Below are 19,983 nucleotides of genomic sequence, written 5' to 3'. Positions count from 1 at the left end.
AACTGAACACCACGTGTGAGAACTCACATGAGATCCACTCCGTCCATCAGGCTTGGATCTTAGAAATCAGGAAGATTTAAAATAAAAGTAGTCCACATCACGTGGAAAAGTTAGTATGGGAACGCCCGCCATTACTCCTGTGTTGGATCCACCGTGGTGTTTATATTCCATCAAATTCATTCATCTGACTTTCCTCACAAAGATAAAAGGTATACGCAAAAATCACGAAATTCAAAAATTTATTTGGGCCACACTACATGGATTTAGACACTTTAGGCATGATTCTACGATATTACCTATGGTGTGGCCTACATTGATCTTATTTTTATGATCAATGCCAAAAAGGAGTGGAGAGCTTGATGGACGGTGTAGATCGCATATTAGAGGTAGGCATGCTCTCGGTATAGCCACGGTAATCACACTAGCATTTTTGTCTGCCAGTTACTAGTAAACGTGCCATATAACGACGCAAGTTGACTAGTCCACACGGCAAAATCATAAGCGGATTGCGTCCGACCCCGCCCGGACCGTAATCCGTCCTACCAGGGATTCTTTATCGCCCACCTTGATGTATCTGTTCATCCAATCCGTCTATCCATTTTCTCATATCATTTTAAGATATAATCCCAAAAATGAGACAGATCCAAGCTCAATTGGACCACATGGTCCACTTGAGCGTTGGATCTGCCTCGTTTTTAAGCCCATATATTAAAATGATATGAGAAAATGGATGGACGGCGTGGATAAACAGATAAATCACGGTGAGGCTCTACAGGATCCCTGGTCAGACGGATTATTGTCCAGACGGGGTCGGACCCAATCCGCTTCCATTCGAAATCAAGGACCCCATTGTGGGTGGGTTATTACCGAAAAAAAAAACTGATCCGGACAATCCTATCCATCAAAATCAGCCGCACATCCAATGGACACCAACTAAATTGTTAGAAACACCCGAGCACTCCATCCAGAAAAGAGGCCACAATTTGGACGGTCAAGATCAACAACCATGTATGCTAGAGTTGGTAACACCATAATCCAAGAAAAAATGCTCCGGTATTCTCAGAGCACTCTAAGTTATAATAGTGCTCCTAGTTGCGTCAGTTCACGTGATCAGCGCAATCAATCAATCTGAACTAGTCTAGGGTACAATTTATGGGTTACAATGAAAATTTGGCATTGATCAGACGATCCAATCCATTCTTGATTTGACCTTATTTTTTCTAACCATCATTTTTCAAAACATGGATGGGATGGTTACAATCGCCTAATAAAAGTGATTCTTTTGAATCATAACCAATCAATGATGGGTCATAACAAATAGACGGATCAAATTGTTAATTGAGCCTATTTTATGTAAAATGATCTTGATCGTCCATATTCAAAGTCATTGATCAAACCGTTAATATCTATCAGATCAGTTTGATATTTAAATGGTAACCTATGATTTCTATGCTGGATCTAATGAACAGCCTGGATCAATGGATTTGAGTCTCTAAGTATCTAAATTCACCTAAAAACACTGTAGCATTTCTCATCAAAGAAAGGCATATCATTACTCAATTTCTACTTTTTGAGCTGCATTTACTAATGAAGCCGACTCCACTCATCACCTTTCTCTCTTTCCATGTTCTCTTCATCCTCTTCTACTTCCCCTTCAATTCTCATTCTCTTTATGATCCAAATGGATATGGAAGATGTGCTCCGTTCCCATGCGGTAATCTCAACCTTACGTTCCCATTCTACTCTCAAGAAGCCACAGGCGACGACCCTCGTTGTGGCCTTCCAGGCTACGAGATTGCATGTAATACAGTGCTGAAATCGCCGACCGTTGTCGTTGGAGGCAAAACATACGAAGTAAGAGATAGCTACCGCACCGATCGCCTTGTTATAGTCTCCGACTTCAGCCTCATCAGCGATCTTCGATCTCAAAACTGCGACAACGTGCACAACGTTTCTGCATCAGTTCCTGCACGTCTAGAGCTAGTGGCGTCGAGTACCAACCTAACTTTGTTCAGGTGAAAGTTTGGTAGCTGTAGTTTTAAAATTCGATGACTCAACCAGAAACTCGGACTCGTCAATTCGGATTAACTCGATCTTGATTCTACTGAACATGTCAAGTCGATAAAGTCCGAGTCGACTCATACGAGTTGCATCAGACTCGCCCGAGTCTTAAAATATTGGTCCTGTGTGTGTGGAGCAGCAGGTTGAAATTTAGAAGAGTGTGGCAACCGTAGTTTCAAAATCCAAAGACTCGACTCAAAACTCAATGAGTCAACTCGAGTCACCCGAGTCACCAGAGCAAACGATCTGGATGGAGATCGTGTACCGTTTCTTACCACATGTTGCAACAGGTGGTCCACGTGAAACGGTTCGTCAACGTGGAAAAACTACGGTCAAAGAAGGCCGTTGCCTATTCGGCTAGCTTTTTTTATTATTATCTTTTAGGAAAGACCGTGATCCTCTAGTATAGGGTGACGGATAATACGCAGGCACTTAGAAATTTCACATGTGATATATAATTAAGTTTAATTAAACTATCTAAATTATGTATTCCAGTTGCAGATAATTTCATGGCCAAGATGGACTAGAAAAGGCCCGAATGGAGGCGGAGATGATCTGGACCGTCAGAACTTAAAATGGAAGTATCTCACAAATCAGAATGAGTTATTGAACATATTGCACAAGCCAGATTTGCGTGAAACACCCTGTTTTAATTACATTTTTATTATAAATAATGAGTTTTGTTTGATTATAACTCTTCATCTGTTAGGCTTTATGAGTTGCGCCCAACATGAAAACTTCTTAGAATAATTATGAGAACAGTTGGGTGAAGCCAAATAGGACACTTATTATTTTTGGCCGAAAACCTTACACACTAGTAGACAACAGGACTATGTATAAATAGTAAATTTACTATTTATAGCAAGTTATGAAATCTAGGAGTTTTAGTTGTAATTTGATTCTAAATTTTTTTCCATAACTTAGTATCTTTATTTAAAGGGTTGTGAACTTGTTTATTTCAGTTGTCAATCAATTTTAAATTTTATAGAATTTATTTTCTATTTTCTTATTCTTTTCTCTGTGGATTCGAGAAGTCTCTGTGAGGAGTCCAGAGAAGTTTCGTGGATTCGGAACAATATTATCCCTTGAGGAAGACGGTGCTCAACCTCACGGCCTTCCCTGCGTTAGTTAGGCTTATTTGAGAATTTAGGTATCGAAATGGGGGGCATTTATGAAACCATTAAAAATGAAAAATAACGGATTATGATATTTCAAAAGACAAGTGTCCAAGAATAAGATGAATAGGATGTTTAGTGTTTCTTACAAATACCTTTTCCGTTGGTTATGGGAAAACTCAGGTTTAAGTTTTCAAGGCCAAATCATAAAAGTAAACCAGCATGGGGAAGTTAACTAGTAGAAGAAAGAAACGGAGTTTATACAAGAATTAGGGTAGACTTAGGGTTGTAAGTGAGTCACAGCTTGAGTTGGCTTCTATCATGAAAAATAGAATTAGAAGTCTAATAAACTTAGCTTATCGAATCTTATTATGACTTGATTTCTATCATTAAAAAGAGAATTAATAATGTTTATAAATAAGAAAGACTTTTGGTTCTCTCCAACTAAACTCAAAATATAAGAGGCTTAAATACGTAGATAAGAATTGGGAAACTGATCATGCTCACCAGACCTTAAGTTTCACTAATGTAAATACATATACACAATTAGATAAGAATGATTAGTTACAATAGAGTACAGTTACATTTGTTTGGATAATAGATATTTGAGATTTGACATGCTATCCATTTGGAGACAATTGTGGTGGTACGTTAACATGCCTTTGCCAGGGAAACAGATATTTGAAAATGTGAAGCTTAAATTGTAGTGGCTTGAACCTTGTAGAGCTTAGTCCTTTGGTGAAGATATCGGCAAGTTGATCAATTGTATCAAAAAAATGAAAATGAATATCTCCATGAGTAATCTTTTCTCGAATGAAGTGTAATATACTTCAATATGTCACAGTATATATGAGGAGAAGCTTGTAAACAAATAGTCAAATTGTGGAACACCATACGAATCCAGAGAAGTGTAATATACATGCATGAAACATTGGATTAAAGGAGAGGGAAATGACACTAATATTGTCACAGTATATATGAGGAGAAGCTTGTAAACAAATAGTCAAATTGTGGAACACCATACGAATCCAAACTAATTTAGCAACAATGTGGCCAAGGGAGCGGTATTTGGAATCTGTGCTTGAACGCGAAATAGTTGGTTATTTCTTAGTAGCCCAAGAGACCAAATTATCGTTGAGGAAAATCAAAGAACAGGTGGTAGGGCGGCGATTATCTCGAAAGAAGTAACTCATCATGTGTATCTAGACATGGCCTAATGATATCATGTAGCTCCCCTTTATCTTTTGAGAAGTTTTTATAAATAAGCACCTCACTAGTTAGGTTTTTACATCTTAGCACTTTTATAATTAACTTTGCAACATCATACCTTGATGATTAAGGCTTTTTTTAAACCATCTTAGTACCTTTCCTCAAATTATAGTAATGTTTATTGGTTTAAGCTCATGTACAGCGGACATGATTCATTAGCTTGAACTTTATAATAAATGTATAGTTTATTAAAGGGCAAGGCAAGATCATGCACATAAGGTTTACTTGATTTGGTTATGTAGGCCATTGATCTTATAGACATGTAGAGAGGTGGGACATACACCAACCAAACGATCCTATCCCTTTCACCAAGCTAAAAATAAATGGTAATGTAAGTCATCCAAAATTGTACAAATTATGGAAAGAATGTATCCTTCCATATAGAGGCTAAAAATAAAAATAAACCAAGGTGGAATATGTAAAATAAATAGATGTATAAGATGTGAAAAGAACATAACCCTTTTATGGAAGGGCTAACAAAAAAGTTTGATATTATGTAGAATGTGATGGATGATACCTATGCGGACAGATCCATACATGTTATAATGTATGAGAATCAAATTCAACCATTTAGATGTTAGGATCCACTTTAGAGATCTTATAAAAGCATGTCCTTTCTAGAATGATGATCCAACTGACCAATTAATTAATATTTAATGAATGACCATGCTTGTTGTCGTTTTATAGACAAAGGTAGTTTTATCAATTACCAAAAAGCAACCATTTAAACTTTTAACCGAAGGTACTGAGGTGCAAAAATCTAAACCATTAAGGTTCCTTGTTGCAAAGTCAATTACAGCAGGTATCGAATTGTAAAATCTTAGAAGGTACTAATTTATAAAACTTTCTAATTTTTTTCAACTAAAGTGATCTGGTACAACTGTTTGCATTAGTGGGTTATGATACAACTAGTTAGTGTGGTCTATGATGATGGTCCAATTCATTGCTATGAATTTTTGTACATTGTAGAGGACCCTTGGGAGGTGATGGTGCAAGAATTGCATTGATCAAGCAATCTCAATCATCTGAATCTAATCTTTATCTTGCAAAAACAAATGGCCATGATCAAGTATAAAAAGATAGCCGCAATCAACAACTTAAAATATGCATTCGATAGATCCACCTAAGATTGATTAAATTTCCAAATAAACACTTTCATCGGATAATCCTAACCATTCAATCTTTGGCTTGAAAAATGGACCAACCCAGCCAACATTGTTTAGTCAATGTGATCGTGTAATTGTTGCATGATGGTATTCAAATAGGCTAATCGATGTTGGGGGACCGTGTAATCACACAAAGATGAATCAAGCTAAGTATTCCAATAGCAGCAATCAAGCACAATAATGAGCATGCCTTAGATGTTATCGAACAACCTTCAAAGGATACCAAAGTGTTCAGCAACCATCATGAGAAAATCTAAAATTTTCCAATGGCATCGAGCAGCACTTCGAAGGTATCGAAGTCGGCTCGATGGCAACGAATTGTCATCGACATGCATGTTGAATTTCATATTTAAGACATCAATCAACAATTGAAAGAATGAACCGTTTAGATTGAAGATTTAATAGAGACATACCAGTGGCCCAGCTTTTAAAGCATTGATCATGACATTTTTTTTTTTAAAACCATGGTTCAGGTGCGACCGTGGGCTCAACCTCCCAAGGGTATTCTTGGAAAGGGTTCAGAATTACACAGAATGTGGAGGGAATGACACACTCTATCTTTTTAATGGCACCGATCCCTTTAAAGCCGGATGTGGTGATATAGACGGTCCAAATGGGTGCGCGTGCTTCTCTGTTCCTGTGCTCGCAGCTAGCCTATCGAATGCGAGTATTCTGGAATTGAAGGGTTTGGCGGACTTTTTGTCGAGAGGGTTCCCACTTCAATGGCCTAAAGGTGTAGAAATAGAATGCAGCAAGTGCCAGGACTCTAATGAACGGTGTGGATTCGATGTGAAATCAAATGCGGTCGTGTGTTTAAGCAGGTAAGTTTGGATGGCTCATTAAACACGCTATCTGATTGGTTTTTAAGTGATGGACGGTGTTGAGGGTCCTGTTTCGGCTTTCAACTTCTGCAAGTGGGGCACATGGTTCATTGGCCCAAACTGCTGTGCTGGTGGTGTTTCGGTGGTCCATACGCAAAATAACTCCTAGATGAGAAGAAAGTACAGAAATGGTTAACATAAGATCAGAAAATTGCCAAATTTCTATGGCTAGGATTAGGCCTGGCAATGGGCTAGGGACGGACCTGGATTTTGAACTGGTCGAACCCTCTATTCAGATTATTTTTTTTTTGCTGGGCCCAGTCCAGCTCAACACAGACCGAGCCTTAGCTGGGATCTTCTAATCTGGGAGATTTTTTATGCATGTCCCATCACCTGATAGCAAGGATTGAGAAGAATGTGAACTTCCATCTTTGTGGACTCTACAGATTACTTGCCATGGATGTGGATTCCTAGTTTCCCCTCCTGTACCTATGTTGGTACCGGTTGGTGCTCTGTGGGCCCACCATGATGAATATATTTTATCCATGCCGTCCTTTGATTTTTGCGAGCTCATTTTATGGCACGAGCCATAAATGTGGAGATCCAAATCTCAAATGAACCACACCATGGAAATTAGGTGATTAAAAATCTAATTAAACAATATTTTTATCATTTTCACTGTTATGACTTTTTTTAACTAATTCATTGGCAATTCATGTGGGAGTGAGTACAATATAGGATGGAATAGGGATTTTCTGCTGAAGCCTTTTGAATGAAGTTACTGCACTGGAAACCTAGAAGGGGTCCACCATTATGTTTGTGAGAAATCCACCCCCATCCATTCATTTTATGAGCTCATTTTAAGACTTTATACCAAAAGTGAGCAGGATCCAAGGATCCAAGACTCAAGTGTGCCGCACCAAAGGAAAAGGTGGCTAGGGAAATTCTTACGGTTGAAACCTCCCAGGGTCGACATTGATGTTTACATGCCATCCATACTGTTTATAACGTCATTCCTACTGGGATAACTGAAAACACAAATATTAGCCTGATTCAAAACTTATGTGACCCCACCAATATTTCAATTGTGGACAGTCAATCCTCACGATTTTGGCCCACTTGAGTGTTGGATCCAGCTCATTTTTGGCGTCATGACCTAAAATAAGCTAAAAAATGGATGGAATGGGTGGATTTCTCACAAACATCACCACCTAGGTTCTCAGCTCATGATATTGATGGACAACTGCTGGTACAAGTCTTTAGGAGGAAATCCACGTCCATATTGATGGACAACTGCCGGTACAACTTATGTACTGCTACGGCCCACCATCATGGTGTGACTCATCTTTTGTAGGGATATGAAATGCTACACATGGGCCATTTTGGTAGTTAAAAGTATGGTTGTATTAGAACCATTGATACAGTAGTTGTACCAAATTTCTATTTATTACTTATTTTCAAGGTGACCCATAATGCAGGTTCACATCAAAGGACGAGTCCAAGGCGGGGTCCAAGCTTCCGAAGAGGGTCATCATAGGTGAATGGAAATTCATTTCTCGAACAAAATCAAATTAAAAGGAGTGTTCGTGGACAATAAGCATGCCCATGATCTAAAACATTGATCTGGATCGTCCATCTGATCCAACCATTCTAAATTTTTGATATTTCTATGCATTCAATCAATGGTCGTGAAATGGACTGTCCAATCTCAAGGATCGCTTTGATTAGACAATCATAACCATTATAAAGTCACCCACAAAATGAGTATTATAACAGTGAAGAAGGTGGATCAGATGGTTAGGATCGACCCATCAATGTGATTTTGATATGGTAGCCAATGAAGAGTGGACCAACCTAGATTGTCAATACTTGGTATTTTTGGACTGTCCACATAATTCTGGGCACATCAGTTATACATGATCATTCCTCTTCAAGTGGACTCAAAATTATTAGATATGTGGACTATCTAATTCTCATGTGCATGATTTGGACTGTCCTCATGGTTGGGCCCAACTTGATCACCCATGGAACAAAAAGTTACTCTAATCAATTGATCCTGACCATGCAATCAAGAGCCTACTAATGGATGGTCAAAAAATAGTAGTGATGTAGAGCAGGTTGCAGACAGTTTCATTTTCATGGTCAAGATGGATCAGAAAAGGTCCGATCAATGACAGAAGTAATCTGGACCATCAAACCTTAAATCAGGCGTATCTCGCAATCTAGAATGAGTATATGATTTTGGGGTAGAACAAGCTACTTTAGCCACCGAACCTGTTATGCCCGGTTGCGCAAGCCGAATTCGCAAAATACCGTGATTGACGATCGTTTCCCTATTTTAATTTCATTTTTACTATAAATAGTAAGTTTTAGTTTGATTAGAAGTTGCGCCCAACGAGAGAAGTGCATGGAATTATCAGGAGAACATATCGGTGAAGCCAAATAGGACACTAAGTATTTTTGGCCAAAAACCTTGTACACTAGTAGACATCACAACTGTCTATAAATAGTAAGTTTAGTATTTATAGTAAGTTGCGAATTATAGGAGTTTTAGTTATAGTTTGCTTCTCATTTCTCTCTTATTGCTCAGTATCACTATTTAAAGGGTTGTGAACTCGTTTATTTGGATTATCAATTAATTTCAAATTTTATAGAATTTATTTTCTATTTTGCTTAGCGTTCTTTCTCGTATATTCAAGAAATTTCCGTGAGGAGTCCAGAGAAGTTTTATGGATTCGGATCAGTTATCCCCCAGAGGAAGACAGTGCTCGACCTCACATCCTCCCCTGGGTTATCCATTCATAATGGTAGGATGCACATGTTGGACAACTTGTATGTGGTAGATACATCAAGTAGGCCCACAATGCCTGACTCTACTTTATCAGAAAAAGTGGATGAAGAGTATCTTGGTCATTTTCACTTATGAAAACTATTAAGTCATGATCTAGATTTTTCCCTGAAAAAGATACTCCCCACGAGACATCCTGAGAAGGTTTGGAGCCCTTTCATGTCAAGAATAGTTCAAAAAAAAAAGATTATAGTCCTTTAGGCCTGTTTGGATACCGCAAATAAATTACTTTTTCTACCTACGGTAGTAGATAGGTGACTTATTTTAGATAAGTTTGGTTTATGATTAGTTATAAGTAATTATTTTACTTAAAATTACATAATTACTTTAGTTAATTTTTTTTAGCTTTTCTATTATTCATAAGTTGTTAAAGACAGGCATTGATAAGGAAAGACGGAAGAGATGAGAAGCTGATAAATATGTTGTTTACCAAACGTACTTATCTTTTTAATAAGTAAAAATTAAGATAAGATATTTGTGGTATAACTTATCTTAAGCAACTTAAGATCCAAACACCCCTTTCATGTTAGAAATGGTTCCAAAAGAAAGGTTATAACCCTTTTCAAGTCAGAAAAAACTCGAAAAGCAAGGTTATAAGAACTACTTTTATTATAGTTCTAAGATCCGAGGTAAAAGAAAAAGGTTAGCATTTGGTGGTTAATCCACCGTAAACTTATTTGCCTGTCATTTGCCTAACCAAATCATCTGAAGAAGTTGAGATGTTGAAGATAATGATATAATTCATCCATAGGGCAATTAATGAGCTATGCCTGGACAGACAAATCCAAAATTTTAAATAGGTCCATCTCATCGGATGGTTTAAAATCTAGGCATAAGGCAACCATAGGTCCAGCCCAGTGACAAACCTATCTATGTGAGTCAAAAATATTGACATTAAAAACCTAAAAATAGCCTCTTAATGCACATAACAAGCTTTTAATCACTAAAAGGTTCGGTTCCATGATATAGAGGTAGACAGAGACAGACTATGTTTCAACACTGAGATCATGGATTCAAGTGCCCATGTGAAATACGTGTGTGAGTGTTTTTTTTTTTTTTTAAAGATTTCTAATCACTAAATATGTGCTTTTGCAGGTGCGGCAAGTGCAGGTACTTTCCTTATCTTTGCACTAGTGGCATTAGCCATCTTCAAATACAAGAACAAAGCACTATCAATCATCAACAAAGGCCATATCAAGAGCAAGAGAAGTAGAGACGAGGACCGGAACGTCGACCAATTCATCAAAAGCTACCAATCAAAGACGGTGAACAAATATTCATATTCCGAAATCCAAAAAATGACCAACAACTTCAACAGTAAGTTAGGCCAAGGCGGCTATGGCAGCGTCTATAAAGGAAAGCTAGCCGATGGCCGCTTCATCGCTGCCAAGATGTTAGAGAAGTCACGAGACTACGGCCAAGATTTCATTAACGAAGTCAATACCATTGGCAGGATTCATCATGTTAATGTGATACGTCTTTTGGGATTTTGCTGCGAAGGGTCCAAACGCGCTCTAGTATACGAGTTCATGCCAAATGGATCACTTGGCAACTTAATCTCCAACGAGAGTGCTGGCCATTGCCTAGGTTGGCCCAAGTTGCTTGAAATCGCAATTGGAATTGCACATGGAATTCAATATCTTCATCAAGGATGCGACACACGAATATTGCATCTCGATATCAAGCCTCATAATATCTTATTAGACCATAATTACAGTCCCAAGATCTCCGATTTCGGGCTAGCTAAGTCTTATTCGCGGAAACATAGTGCGGTCCCATTGACAAATGCGAGAGGGACTGTTGGATATATTGCCCCTGAAGTCTTCTTACGCAGCCTTGGCGGTGTGTCCCATAAATCTGATGTCTATAGCTATGGAATGCTACTACTGGAGATGGTTGGATGTCGAAAAATGGCCGGATTCATGACCGAGCATTCAAGTAAAACATACTTCCCAAATTGGATTTATGAACAGATGGCTCAAGAGGGTGAAATTGATATTTCTGATTCAATTGTAGAAGAAGATGCCAGTATATCAAGGAAAATGGTCATGGTAGGCTTGTGGTGTATACAGATGAATCCGCTGGACCGTCCTTCGATTACTAGAGTATTGGAGATGTTGATGGGGCGTTTGGATGGCATTGAAATGCCGCAAAAGCCGTTCTTGTTTTCGCCTCCTCGAACACACTCTCAACATGAAATCTCTTCTACAAGTACTGTTACACATGACATGCCACTTGTTAGTGATAGATATTATTCTTGCCTTGATGGTAGGCTCTGATTTTGTCTTTCTTTGACTAGTGTATATATGATTAGAATATATTTAGAATATCCGACTATATATTTAGACTATATTTAGGATATTTAGGATATTTGGCTGTATATTTCATTCCTGGATTTTGCTGTTGTTAGTGTAGGCTCTGATTTTGTCTTTCTTTGGCTAGTGTATATATGGTTATATCCTAAATATATTCTAACCATATATACACTAGCCAAAGAAAGACAAAATCAGAGCCTACCATCAAGGCAAGAATAATATCTATCACTAACACTACTCATGTCTCAAAGCACATAAAATGTGAAAAAATCAGTCTTTTTTGGCACTCCATACACAGCATTGATTAATTTAAAGAGAAGATTATTTGATTACATAAGCAATAATTTATGATTGGTAGGGGTGGCTGGCCTGGTTGGGACTGGGCCAATTCATCAAGTGGGCCACCGTTGTGTAAAAAGAATGGATGGTTTAAAAAATGTGGCTTTAAGTAATTTTTTTTGTGATTCTTGATGAGTGAATCATTATACTTCCTGGAGAATGAATTGTTTTTCAAGACTTATTATTGATAGAGAGACAACATGAAAAGACACCACCATTAACGGAGTTGCCACCTTCGAGAGACTACGAAAATGCATGTCATGAAAAGGACTTTATGTGTCTCTTGTTGGTCTATAAATCACATCTTTGAGTCATTCTAAAATAATAAGCATTCTTAGGAGTCTTTTCTATCTATTGATGCAAAAATTTCGTTCTCTTTCTACCACTTGATACCTGCAACAGAAGACAAAGATGAAGACCATGGCTGCAGCAGAGGACCCTCAGATGCCAAAGTCAGACTGGCAAGCTAGGTCTAGTAGAACGTAAGGTTTTTTGGTGTGTTTTATGAGTTTGAGTGTGCATACCTTTCACCATTAGGGATACTCCTATTTATAGTTAAGAGGGGGTGATGGCGTGGATCGCAATCTCCCTGCTTAGTAGGCACGTATTGTAGAGGGAATTGGATCCCAAGCGTGTCGCAGGTATCTCCCGAGATCCTCGGCTGAGATCTTGGGCAGATCCATGTTGCAGCTGTTTTTTGAGATTCTCGAGTGAGATCTCGGGTAAGTACAGTTGGAACCCATAGAAGTGCGTGGTAGGAGTCCAAGGTGGACGGTCATTCTGAAGATGGGTTTTGCCGACCCGGATTATCTAGTGAGTTGTAGTTGGGTTTCTCCTTAGAATTGAGCAGATTATTGAACTTTCGACCTGCCCTTGGGAGTCACATCCGAGCACTAGAACCAAGCTCCTTTCTTTGCGCAAGTTCGTACCTCAGGGGAGCCTTTGACAAGAGATGTTTCGAGCATCAGCTCGAAAATGGATAGGACTATGGAAGGGCTCGACATTTGAGAGAGGTGGAGATACTTCTAATGGCCGAGCTCGAGAAGTAGGACGTTTCCCCAATAGCAGTTCATAACTTTTCGGTCGTTGAGGAGCTCCTCGGTCATGACTGGTGTTGGCTGGTCACACGACGAGCACATGTGTCCGAGCCAACCCCTTTATCCAATTTTACCTATAACAGTAAGTCCCTTACTTTCGAGCTCGCGTCGTGGGCTCGGGGAGTAAGTGAGGTCGAAAAATCTTGCGCATGGAGTGTTGAGCCTGCTCGTCATTAATGCAGAATAAAGGCGGTTTGATGTGTAAAGAGAAAATAAGTTATGAAAAAAATAAAAAGTCAAAAGCATATATTGCAAAAGTAGGTTTTAGATGCCGATTTTTTATTTTTTATTTTGCATACGGAAGGTTACATTTCTTTGATTTAAGGGAGGAGACCTATTGTATCCGGTGGGTTTGCTATAACCTTCTTGTGCTGGTTTAATTAAATTGAGAGGGTGCAAATGTTGCTTAGAAGTTAGCAACACAGTAACATCTTAAACCTATTATTAAGTATATATATTTTCTTTATTTCCACCTCTTCCATGTATCTCTTTTATTCCACACATTTCAGTAACTCGACTGTTTATATGATACGCCTTGGGGATGGTAAAAAATTATATTACACTATTTAATTCTTAACCAATCGACTGTTTCCCTTGAATATCGATAGTCTCCTTTACATTTAGATCGTATTTGATTTTCCATTTCCAATTGCGACATTAAATGGTTGAAAATGGATAATAATTACTTATTTCTATACTTGTGTGGTGACACTGCGTAGATTAGACTGTAATAAAGAATTTGCTACTATTGTTTGTTTCACGAGCAAAATCACTATAAAAGTAATAGTTTTATAATATAAACATGTAATAATTATAATTTCTATTACTTCTTTTGTTTACAAGTGTGTTTTAACTGTCCACTTATATAGGCTATAATTATTATTTAAATAAATTCTTCAGAATGATAATATAACTCATTTACTCATTTATTTTGCATTCCCATTGGGAAAACCAAATGAGCCCTTAAAAAAATAATTCAAATGGTTTATTTTAATCCGTCCAGGTAAGGTTCTGTGGGGCCCACCGTGATGTATGGGCACGTGTGAGGAATTAGTCCCTTGAGAGTGCACTCGAACAACTGCACCTAGAGAACCCAAGAGGCGATCCCGTTTCTCCTTGGACGGACCCGAGTTGCCTAGGATGCGGGCAGGAAGTTCCCACAGTTGAAAGCTACGTGGGGCCCACCGAGATTTCTGTGACAAATCCACCCCGTCCATTAAGTTTCTACAGACCATTTTAGTACATGAGCCTAAAAATGAGCCAGATCCAAAACTGAAGTGGGATACACTACAGTAAACAGAGGAGATGGAATGCTCACCGTCAAAACCTTAATGTGAGCAAAGAAGTTTTGGATCATGCTAATATTTGTGGTTTCAGTTCATCCCAGTTAGAATGATCTTATGAACGGTTTGGATGGCATATAGACATCATGGTAAGCCCAGGTGTAGAAACTGATGGACGGGGTGGATTTCTCACCGAAGTACTTTCATCTACTAACACCAGGTGTAGAAACTGATGGACGGGGTGGATTTCTCACGGACGTCTCAGTGGGCATCATGTACCTTTACGATACAGAGAATAAAAATGTTCACCGTTGAAACCTTCCTAGAGCTGACCATGTTGTTTATATTCAATCCAAACCGTTCATAAGGTTATTACCACTGGGAACAAATATCATCATGATCCAAAACTTGTGGCCCACACAAACACAAAGTTTCCAATGGATAGAGCTCAATCTCCGCTGTTTCCTGTGGCGTGGTCTACCTGAGTTTTGTATCTGTCTGATTTTTGGGACTGTGGTCCTATTGTGAGCTCGAGTCGATTTATCACCAACATTTATGTGGGCATACTTTATCACAGGCAACTGGCTGCATCTTCCTGAGAATTTATAAGGGAGTTTCATCGACTGTGAATCCTACCTTTTACCCATCTTCCTTAACATTCGGATCTTTACTTTCTAAAACTAAACCATGCTGTACAGACATTATTTGTGGACGCAAATACCTTTGCATACATGAGGCGCCGTCCAATACCCAAAAAAGGGTCAATGGTCTTAGCTAAATACCCATGGCTACGAATTATATCCGTAGCTATTAGTAGAATAGACACTACCTCATTAGTTGTAGCCATTAATTCTTGCTTATGTAGTGAAAAGTACATACAACTACGGATAATTGAGCGAGCCTAATATGAAATTGAACGAGCCAAACATGAAATTCAACGAGCCTCAAGAAAAATTGAGCAAGGCAAACATTAAATTCAGCAAGGCTAACATGAAATTAAGCGAGGCAAACATGAAATTCAACAAGCCTCAAAGGAAATTGAGTGAGGCTAGCATGAAATTTAACGAGTTTTGAGGGAAATTGAGCAAGGGAAATTGAGCGAGGGAAACATAAAATTCAAAAAGCTTCAAAGGAAATTGAGCGAGGCTAACATGAAATTCAACAAGCCTCAATAGAAATTGAACAAGACAAACTTGAAATTCAATGAGCCTCAAGAGAAATTGAGCGAGGCAAACATGAAACTCAACGAGCTTCAAGGGAAATTGAGCGAGGCAAACATGAAATTCAGTGAGGCTATGCAGAAACTGATGGTCATATCAGGGGCTCCGTGGGCCCACCATGGTATATATGTTTTATTCATGCCGTCCATCTATCTTGACAAATCATTTTAGGTCGTGAGCCCAAAAAAGAGGCATATTGAAGGTTCAAGTGGACCACATCACATGAAGTAGTGGGGATTTAAAGCCCACCACTGAAAACCTCCTGGGGCCATTGGATCAAGCTAATATTTATTATTATATTTTACTGTTGTACATAAACATGTGACCTTATGAACAGGTGGGCTATAGGAAGTATTCAATAATAAGAGTTCAATCTCCACTACTTCATGTGGTGTGGTTCACTTGAGCCTTCCATCTACTTCCTTTTTGGATCATCTACTAAAATGATCATTGAAAAAATATATGGATCGGTGAGTATGAGAGTCACGCGCACCTACGCACGTGCGCACCTTTGCACACGTGTCATTGGCGTCTAATCTGAACGGTCCAAGTGATGTGGAATCCCATAAAACCCCAAGGGACAAATTTTCACCATGATATAAAATTTTGGTGGGCCATAGCAAAGAGAAATGCAAATCAAGAGAGGAAACTGTTTTCATTTTTCATAGCCCACCAAAGTTTTGGATCAAATTAAAAATTGAGTTTGGAGGTTTCATGTGCTGCTTAACGTGGACTGTTCTGATTTTGGAGTCACATCACGTGAGATGAGTTTTCAAAAACATTCGCATGAGTTCCGTGCAAACTGGTGCACAACTGAGCATTCGGTGTGTGTGTGTAACAGTGGGCCCCACGGAGCCCTTGACATAACCATCCGTCTCTAGCCACGTCGTTGTGGGGTTAGTACCCAATTTGCACCCACACCATGCAGCCCTGTCCGTGGGGCCACCTTGATGTATTCATAGTATATGCTCACTGTTCATTTGTTTTTCTAAATCATTTTGAGGCATGAGACCAAACCGAAGCATGATTTGCGATTCTAAAATTCTTGCAAACATGAAAAATGGGGACTTGGAAGAAAATTCACCTGATGCCAAATTTTTTTAAGGAGATGATAGAACTCCCAGATATCTCTGATTTTCTGTATACATTCTTTGCAACCAATCCTCAAATCTTGCTTCATGATCTTCTTCTTTTAGTTTCAAGGGACTTACCTTTGGTTGAAAATGTCACCCCCTCACCTGATGAGGCATTGGAGTTTTGAGTACATAGCTCTAAGATCTTAATAATAGTTTCATGGTTGCAAACCAATGCTAGAGGGTGTGTTTGGTTGCACCAAATCCCTAAACCTATTTGCAGGCATCTTCTCCACCTCCTTTTATTTTATTATTGGTTTTTTTTTTTTCAACATATACCATCATCATATCATTATCTGATGATCGTCTGAGCCTTATCCCAACCAACTGGGATCAGCTACATGAATCCTGTTCCATCCCAATTCATGAAATTTTGGCAGAAATTTGATGCCGACTGCTAACTTGATGCACCCCTTATCCTTTATCCAGGCTTAGGACTGGCAAGGAGAGCACAAAATTCCCACAGGCATGGTATAACAGCATACGTATCTAGTAGTCTATTACATAGGTAATTCACAATCAATGAGTTAAAAGAGAGGTACAACAAGATTGACTTTCCACAAGGTCACCCATCCTAGTACTACTCTTGTCCAATCATGCCTAACTGTGGAGTTCTAATGGGATCTGTTGCATTAATGCTGATATGATCACACCCGTTCTGTAAGGAACATGGGAATGAAATTTGAATTAAACAAACCATAAACCCTCCACACGACACCTCGGGCATTTGTTTTTTCTTTTCTTTTTTTATTTTTCTCCTCTCATCAGTTGATTTGTGGGTTGCTCTAGTCAAACATAGTTTTATGCCAAGCAGAGTAAAAGGATGTGCAGACTGAATGAGGTCACAAAGTTGATATCTATCTCAACTTCTCCCTAGTTTTTTTTTTTATGACTCGGCCAAGTCAAGTGAACCCAACAACTCAGTTGTATTTTTATGTTGGTTAGAAACGCATGCTCAAGTTATAAAAATATATCAATATTGCAAGTCTGGGCGAGTTGAGTCAAGTTCCATTGAGTTTCTGCCAGAGTTATCTTGAGTTTTTTTTTTTTTGTTAGCTTGTTAGTACACCCACTGCCAGAGTTATCTTGATTTGAGCTAAGTTAAATTAAGTCGAATCAAGTTCTTTCCGACTCTTGATCTGATCAGGTTTTTCTTGGGTCATGATGAAATCTGTTCGAGTCGAGTTGACTTGGACAATGGAGGTTTTTTTTTTCAAAATTTTAAATTATGAATCTTAGATTCCATGCCTCTTTTGCAGTTGTGGCTCTCAATAGAACATAAATAAAGGGTATGATTCTTCAAATTTGGAAGAAGGGAAAGAAGGGAAAATAAAAAAATAAAAAAAGTGCTAGCACTGTCTTCACCTAGTGCACAGGCAAATCACATCCACTTTTCATTGATTCCAATTCAGAAGAAAAATCTGAATTTCATGATCAATGAAATGACTAAAAGTCATGGCACTGATGAAAAGAAGAGGACCAAATTAGAGTGGCGTTTGATAGACCGACATGCACCTTTCAATGTGATACACATGCCAACGTGGTACATCTGTGGGACTGTGCATAAGATGGACCTCATCATGCAGATGATCTTGTGCAAAATTTTAGGGACAGTCCACTCATCAAGCAGGCCACCAGTAGCTGAAACAAGGGATGGTTTAAAGAAAATATTGCCAAAGGTTGCATACAATGGACAGTCAGCCCAGTCTTTAAAAAAAAAAAAGCACGGTCAGCCCACATTATGAAATGCTCTGATGACCCCGTACAGGAGTCATGTTGGCATGTGAACCATGTATAAAGGTGTGTGTGGAATGGTTACCTGCAGGGCTACCAAAGCCCAAATTGTGGTATTCTTGGTTTCAGCCTGTTAATCACATATTGTAAATTAAAATCAAAATATCAGATGCCTATTTAGACCACATGAAAATGTAGTATGTCTGCATGCATGAATGTTCACATAACCAAAAAAAAAAAAAAAAAAGAATACCATTTCCTATAAAAACACAAACAGTACAAATGGAGCACACTAACAGGATAGACGAATTACAAACCACAGCAAAAACATGTATACGATCAAAGACATTATTTGAGAAAAATTACAAATCCAATCCTTTACTTACCATGATACCAATCAAGAAGGGGGCACATGCAGAAACCAACAAAAAAGAAACTTCTGCTCTTCTTTTTATATGGTCCAAATTGCAGAGAGATCAATGCCCCCATGCGAAGAGTAATCTCTATAAACAGCAATCTGGTCTAAAAAATTAAGCAACCCACTTGAAAACCAACTCCTCTTTTTTTTTTCTTTTTTTCTTTTTTTCTTTTTTTCTTTTTCCCTAACAGCACAATGGAATTTGAACAATGGCCCAAGCAGCAACACAATCTGCAAAGAAATACCAAGTATCAGTTTCAAATGAGGATAGCAAAAAAAAAAAAAGGAAACAAAAAAGGCAAAATGATACAATTCTGGAGTTTTAGTTAGGACACTTTCAAAAGAAATGATCAGTCAGAAGAGTTCATTTTAAAGGAGAGGAGGGAGCTAGCTTAGTAGCCATTATGAGTTAAAATGTTGTGGTCCACTTTTTTATTACATTTAAGTAAAAAAAATTGAATTGCAATCCAGTTCAATTGAGCATCCAACCTCACCATAATTAAGAGGATGATTTGAAACTTCATGAATGCATCATTTGCCCACTTTAATCATTTAAATAAACAGAGAATGATACCACCAACCCCAAAACCAGTTAGTGACATAACTTACGTACAAAGGTCAAGTCATCGAAGGTTGTGGCTGTTGGATAGTGGTATCATCATCATCATAGCCTTGTCCCAACCATTTTTGGTTGGTGCCGGAATCCTGTTTTGCCAATGGTTCCTAAGGTTCCAACCTTGGCAGGTGAAAAAGCCTTCATAACCATCCTCACCACCTCAGAACTGTCCTTTCAGGTCTTCTTCCTAGTATCTTCCTCAAAGGTCTTCTGTTGAGGGATAAGTTCCATATATCATTTGTACATTGAATTTTAAAGTACTCTGGACCACTACACTCAATAGTAACATTCTTGCAATATATGAAAAGTGTCCCTGTATTTTCGACATACAGTAACACTCGGATGTTTACAGCTAGTATGAAAATACATTCATAATCCCCTTCTCCTTCTTCCTCTTCTCTCTCTATCAACTTGGTGATAGTTTTTGTCCTTTGAACCTAACCAAGTTCCCCTCCTCACTGGAGCCGTCTCTAGTCTTCATTGCACATGACCAAACCGTGAGGGAGGGAGGGAGATCCTCTTCTCTCTCTATGAATTTGGTGATAGTT

The 19,983-nt window shown here is 38.5% G+C and overlaps 2 protein-coding genes across 4 annotated transcripts in view; one reads left to right on the top strand and one right to left on the bottom strand.

Moving 5' to 3' along the window:
* LOC131234346 (protein PHOX1-like) overlaps window positions 1–19,983 on the bottom strand; it is a 37,723-nt gene that overhangs the window by 8,698 nt on the left and 9,042 nt on the right. For 2 of the 3 annotated variants that reach the window (XM_058231154.1, XM_058231155.1), the window contains one exon: window positions 18,639–19,050. The exons of the other annotated variant lie outside the window; for it this stretch is intronic. The gene's annotated coding sequence lies outside the window, so the exon portion shown is untranslated. Of the gene's footprint in view, window positions 1–18,638; window positions 19,051–19,983 lie in introns of those variants that run through there. 3 annotated transcript variants of the gene reach the window in all.
* On the top strand, window positions 1,622–11,559 carry LOC131235674 (rust resistance kinase Lr10-like). Its single transcript, XM_058232955.1, has 4 exons — window positions 1,622–2,015; window positions 6,085–6,432; window positions 7,911–7,969; window positions 10,376–11,559. Exon 4 carries the CDS (start codon window positions 10,579–10,581, stop codon window positions 11,557–11,559), a length of 981 nt encoding a protein of 326 aa, XP_058088938.1. The 5' UTR covers window positions 1,622–2,015; window positions 6,085–6,432; window positions 7,911–7,969; window positions 10,376–10,578.

This window comes from Magnolia sinica, chromosome 19, assembly GCF_029962835.1.
Source record: "Magnolia sinica isolate HGM2019 chromosome 19, MsV1, whole genome shotgun sequence".
NCBI lineage: Eukaryota > Viridiplantae > Streptophyta > Magnoliopsida > Magnoliales > Magnoliaceae > Magnolia > Magnolia sinica.
Note: the sequence above shows the minus strand (reverse complement) of the source record. Positions and strands in the feature narration are given on the sequence as shown.